Consider the following 6,356-nt stretch of genomic DNA (forward strand, 5'->3'; position numbering starts at 1 on the left):
TAATCTATAATGAAAAAATATATCAAATTAGATCTTGTTAGATTTTTATAATAATGTGTATTTTATTAATATGTAAATTTCATAATTTTATTCATTAAGTAATTAAAGATATTTAGCGATAAAAAACTGTACATAAAATAATGATATGATCTGAATTTATTTTTTCTGATCTGATTCAATCTTATTTTTTCTGAAATAAATTAAAATGAGTTGAATTAAATGAGACCTAAATCACAATTAAGCCAAGGAGGCAATCCACAAAAATTGAATGTGATAAAACGGCATCGCTTCAAAGTTGTAACCCTATACGAGAAACATCGTCTTCTCCATTGCGAGAAACACTGAAGCAGAAATACAGCAAAAATGGCGCGAGGAATAATTCCTTTTCTCTCTCCTCAAACTAGAACCACCGCTACTTCCGCCGTCATTGCAACCTCAATTTCAACGGTGTATCCAATTAAGCTAAGAAACGGTGTCGTTTCTTTCTTCTTCCGCCACACTTCTTCTAGATTCTTCTGCAAATGTTCCCAAAGTTTAAACTCTCAACTCCCATTAGAATACACTGAAAATTTCTCAAGAAGGATGGAAATGGCTTCCCTTAAACCCCACCATCGTATTGGTTAGCTTACACCCCTCTTCAAATTATTGATTTTTTCATTAATTTTTATTTGGGCTGCTCAAATTTTATGCTTTGTGTCAAATTTCATACGTAATTTTTGTGGGCTTTACGAATTTTAGTTGATTGTTTATTTTAATGGAAGAGTTTAGATACTCTTCGTCTTGTTGTATATTAATTAAGGGATTAATTTACCCTTTGATTGATGAAAGCCATTTTATATGATTGGATTATGTTTTCAAATTTGGTAGAAATTGAAGTGTTTGAAAAAGTGAGAGATTGAATTTCTCACTTGTTTTACCCTGACTAACAAATTGAAGTAGTTTAATCACTCAAAAGAAAAAAAAGTGTGTGTTTATTTTCAGTATTTGAATGGAGATGGTAAGAAGTAATGCTTGTGTTGTTTTGGTTACAATGTGGACTCGAATCATGTTAAATGTCACATGGCCTCTTATTTCTTTACCTAAGGACATAGGAAAATTTTCATGCTCTTGTAGTACACATGAGCAGTCTCACACTCTCACCCATTCATATTCGATGTTATCATAGCATCACATTAGTGATGTTACCCATTTGTATACCCTTTTAGTCAGGAACGAAGTTTTTCTGTGTTATCGTGGTACCTCGTGAGCAGTATTACCTATTTGTAAGACCTTGTAGCTTAGAGGAATTTCCAATTTATGTCCAATTAGCTATTGCAACATCCAACACCAAAATACTTCCAAAGGACAAGTGGACAACAATGAAAAAATCCTAATTTTGGCCGGGTTTAGGAAGGTATAGATGTAAGTCAGTTTTAGGAGTTATATTCAAAGGGTGGTGGATAGAAGGGGGAGTTTAACAAGTGGTTGAGTATGGAGCACTGGAGCAGTACTTAAAGACTTTCAAAGAGTTTGCTTCTGCACTTCTATTTGGGTATTTAGAGTCTATTCTTTTAACCTTCATGATACTTTTCTCTTATCTGTACTTATAAGAATGTAAATGTAAACGTTTGTTTCTGAAATCATTTACATTCCAGTTCAACTTTCTTAATCTGTATTCTGTATGAAAGAATTAGCAATAGGTTGGAGAGGATGAGTTCTTGTTTGTATTCAATTGTTTATTGTCATTTCTGCTCACATTTTGTTCCCTTTTGATACTCTTTCTGAAGCTATGGGGGTCTCTGGTGGTGCTGATAGTATGGCTCTGTGTGCTCTGATGACAAATTGGAAGACTTGTGCAAATGGTGATTGTCTTGACAGTTCTGGCTTTGTCGATGGCTTACTTGCTATTATTGTTGACCACGGACTGAGGTCAGAGAGTAAAGAAGAGGCGAAGACTGTTTCTCGTTGGGTTTCTGATATGGGTATTAATCAATCTTCCCTCTTAAGGGATATATTACTGGAATTTCATGGGTTTATGATGTTTTGAGTTTGAAATGCTTTGGCAGATTGCTTTCTTATGTGGACTGTTTATAGGAATCAGATGTGAGATTGTGCATTGTGATTGGCCTGATGGTCGCCCAAAGGTAGGGCACTTGGAAGAAGTGGCTCGTGATATGAGGTAGTTATAGTTTCTCCAAGCTTATTAAATTTCAGCTTTTGCAGTGGATTTTTCTGAATTCAGTGATAAGCTCTGTTTTGTATGTGTAGGTATAAAATATTTCAAGATGTTTGCTTCCAGAACCAGATTGGTGTACTACTTACTGCCCATCATGCAGATGATCAGGTGCAAACTCCTGTTTGTAAAAATATAAGTCCTGAAGTCCATGTTGGTCGATCTGGAATCATATAAACAACCTTTTTGTCAACTTAGGATTTTTCTGATCAAATGCATCTATTCATATCACAAACGCTATATCTCTATATTTCAAAAGTTGAATACATGTTAAAATGTTTATCCACCTAATAAGGAATTCTGCAGGCTGAGTTGTTTGTCTTGAGGCTATCTCGCAATAGTGGAGTGCTTGGACTTGCAGGCATGGCATTTACATCTCAATTATTCCCTAAATTCCCATGTGTTATTGGTGAAATATCTGACAATCAAGGCATTCTATTGGTACGGCCCTTCATGGAATTTACCAAAGAAGACCTATACAAGGTTAGTAACAAAATGACAACTCATATATTTGCGTGCAAGATATGATTTCTTATGCTTTATGCACTTTGGCTTAGTTTGACCATTAGTTTGTTGCAAATTTTACGTTCTGTTTGCTGGTTCACCTTAGTCTTCACCTCCCTACTGTCTCATTAATTCTCAGGGATAAGGTATGTACTTATACTGCAGATTTGTAATACCAGTAATCTTAACTGGGTGGAAGATCCTTCAAATCGAAGTTCACTGTTTGCTCGAAATAGGATCCGCATGGCATTGCAAGATACGCAAACCTGTAAGCTGTGGATGTCTGAATGAAGTGCTGAATTTGCTGTTATTAATTTATCTGACATACCATCAAATATTGTTTGTTATGTGGTCGATGTCTGTTTGATGGACTTTTAACATTATCTTATCTCCTCACTACTTGATCTTATATCTCTTTACAATTTCTGCATTTGCATCGAAGTTGGATTTTTCTTCTGGAAATCACATCTCTATTTTCTTTCACTGTAAATCCACATACTTCTTCCCTTCCCTTGACTCTGTTTCTGCAGAAAATCAGTTGGATTCTTCTATATTTTATTTACAATATTTCTGTTAGATTGGTTTATGTATATAAATCTCCGTCGCAGGTTGTAGAAGGTAATGGCTAGAATGGTTTTGCAGGTGAATTCAGGTCTGAACTACAAAGATTAATTGCCATTTGCAGGCGAACACGGTTGTATGTTGATTACATATGTCAGGTTCTGTTGGATCAGGCTGTGACCATAATGCCTGTAAGCTATTAATTTTACCCAAAATATTTTTCATCATGTTCCCCTCATATATCGCTATGGTGACACCCACAGTAAAAATTAGTTGATACATGTTCCCTATAAATGTGATTTCAGTTTGGCTAATACTTTCTGTCACATGGATATGGTAATCTATCATCTAAATCTGCAAAATAAAGAATGTTGTAATCCACTTTCAGATACATAGATTATTGTTGGATGACTGTTACTAAATCTATAAGAATCGAACCCTTGTTCCCCTTAAAAAAAGCATTTTTTTTTTTTGGCACTTTCTGATGTGATCTTTTGAAGGTCTCCTCCAGGCTCCAGCTTACTTGCTTGCTTTTGTCTAAAATGTTCTTTAAACTTTTTTTAAGCATTGTGCTACCGGTAAATTATCTTTATATTGGTGGTTGCAGCATGGTTATGCTGTTATTGACCTAGGCAGTTTAAACCCATCCAAAAGAGAGGATATCTGTCTGTCTAGATTTCTGGCACTGGTTTTGCAGGTAATAAGTTTGTAAAGTTGCAAAATAAACACGTTCCTTTCTTATTTTTGTGCTTTTGAATTGATTGCATTCAGTAAATAACGAATTTTTATACTAATAAAAGCATATGTTTTACCCCTGCTATGCCAGTTCATCTCGCAAAGGCATAGACCAGTACGTGGAAGTGCTTCAAGGCTGCTGCTAGATTATATTCGAACTTTTCCTTGCAAGGTATATATGTTTTCAAGAGCTTCTACTTCCTGCTAGAATTTGCCATTTTTTTGTTTGTTTTGACAGCTTCCTTTAGCCATTATAGAACCAAGTTTATACATGTTGCATTGCTTCCTCTTCTTGTCCTCTGTGCTTAATATAGAAAACAACTCCTAAGTTTCACTGTTGCTTTCCTTGATGAAATCGAAACAAATGCACTGGATTTTTTCACATGACAGACCTAAGTCACTAACCATATATTGATAATGTATATTTACTAACTTTATATATGGTCTTGGCTCTTGCTAACTTTGCAGACCTCTCTCACAGCAGCTGGCTGTTATCTCTGTGCAGCTCCTGGCACCAAAGGAACCAAGGTCCTTGTCTGTTGCTCCGTCCAATCCGTTCTTCCCGCAAAAACTGAGTTATATTCCACATATCCTGGCCAGGAGCAGAAGCAATGTTCTTCATATGATGTGGAACAAATAGTCATAGATCAAAAATATTTGTTGAAGCAATCAACCCCGGATGCTTCACAAATTCATTTTCTTGATCCTGTGTTTTCAAGCTCTGTTCTGGCTGAAGCAAGAAGACTCAATATTCTTAGCGAGTCCACCTATGAGTCCATTTTACAGTTGCAGATGAAAGAAACACAACTGTTCAAGTCTAAATCAGAAGCTATATCTAGAAGCGAGCCAAAGAATGAAGTAGAAATGGTAGCTACAAAAGAACCATTTCGACCTGGACAGAGTTGTTACTTTATGAGCAGGTTCTTTCTGACTTGGATGTCACATGATGAAATGGATTCATGTTATAGTTCCTTGGAAGATGGTGATCAAACAAGGGATCAAAATTGCAGTTTGTGCATGGCTGGTGATGTGGTAGCTTACGTCCGTCACATGATGGATGAAGACTGGCTGTTTCTTGCAAAATTGGCAAACGCTCAAGATTCCCGCAATTTCAAACAGCAGAAGTTTATTGTTAATAATGGAATGGGTCAAGTACTTGACAAGACCAGCTTATATTCCAATCATGCAAGGTCATCAGCTCAACAAGCTCTAAGAAATTTGAAATCTATTCCCGTTGCTGCTCGAAGAGGCTTACCTGTAATAATCAGTACAGAGGGCTTCCTGCTAAGCATTCCAGTAAGTTGATCTTTTTTATAGATTAATATCCCAATTGGAGCTTTATTTTGTATTGATGGTCATAATTTGATGTTAGTCATCATTATATAGGCTTACATAAAGTCCTACAGGATGTTGTCTTCATTTATTTTCCTGATTTGATTGCTAACACGGTTTAATTTTTTTATCAGAGTATTGGTTTCAATCATAGTCCGTCCTTGATCATATCTGCACAGTTCAAGCCTAGAGTGCCACTTGATGGAGGACATAATTCATTCATTTAGTTAGTTGAACATATTCATTTTATGAGAAAAAGTGATTGATCAGCTCAGTATCTACCTTTGTAATGGAGTAATTGTGTTGATATCAGTGATATAATTTGCTCCTTGATGAGTATACTCACTGAAGCAGAAAATGCCTTCCGAATTCTTCATGAACTTGGCAACAACAGCTCAAGCTTCAGTTAAGCCAATCAAATCAGCCAAGAATCCAAGCCTGAGCGTGTGATTCGACTTCAGTCAAAGTAATTAGATTGATTCTATCACAAGCTGCTAACATGTGCTTGGAATTTAGTTTTGATTTGATAACATTTCAAAGATTTGCAAGGATTATGATTCGTGTTTTGTCTCACCACATCAAAAAGATTGAGTTGTAAGTCAATGTAAAGGATAATGATGCCTTCGTCATCGTCGTCATTATCAAGCTGTTAATGCTGTTTACATTTGTTGCAACTCTTTTGTCAATGTACCTAACCGTAGTCTGTAATCTGTTAAACTCGTTTATATAATTAATGTTCTTTAAACTCTATCCTAGTCTATTGGACACCAAAAAAATTGTTATCCTTTTAATTCAAAGATATCCATTGGTATGACCGTGAGAACTTTCTCTGATAGAAGCTATGTACTACAGTATATAGTACAGAGTATATGTGATAATCTGGGAAAAGAATTGGCGCTTAGCACCTATATGCTTAGAAAGTGTATAGTATGACACTGGTTTTCTAGTGGTACAATTCAAAGTACAAAACGTACGTACCACTTTGATTAAATGTACCAATGTGATTTCAGTG

At 35.7% G+C, this 6,356-nt stretch overlaps 1 protein-coding gene across 1 annotated transcript; it reads left to right on the forward strand.

Moving 5' to 3' along the window:
• The first annotated feature begins 254 nt into the window (after nucleotides 1-254).
• Nucleotides 255-6,094, forward strand: LOC110707801 (probable tRNA(Ile)-lysidine synthase). The gene is made up of 11 exons (XM_021885848.1): nucleotides 255-619; nucleotides 1,767-1,961; nucleotides 2,074-2,158; nucleotides 2,248-2,323; nucleotides 2,519-2,695; nucleotides 2,882-2,984; nucleotides 3,359-3,468; nucleotides 3,885-3,974; nucleotides 4,104-4,184; nucleotides 4,481-5,308; nucleotides 5,479-6,094. Exons 1-11 carry the CDS (start codon nucleotides 364-366, stop codon nucleotides 5,569-5,571), a joined length of 2,094 nt encoding a protein of 697 aa, XP_021741540.1. The 5' UTR covers nucleotides 255-363; the 3' UTR covers nucleotides 5,572-6,094.
• Nucleotides 6,095-6,356: the final 262 nt, after the last annotated feature.

The sequence above is a fragment of the Chenopodium quinoa genome, unplaced genomic scaffold (assembly GCF_001683475.1).
Source record: "Chenopodium quinoa cultivar QQ74 unplaced genomic scaffold, ASM168347v1, whole genome shotgun sequence".
Taxonomy (NCBI): Eukaryota; Viridiplantae; Streptophyta; class Magnoliopsida; order Caryophyllales; family Amaranthaceae; genus Chenopodium; species Chenopodium quinoa.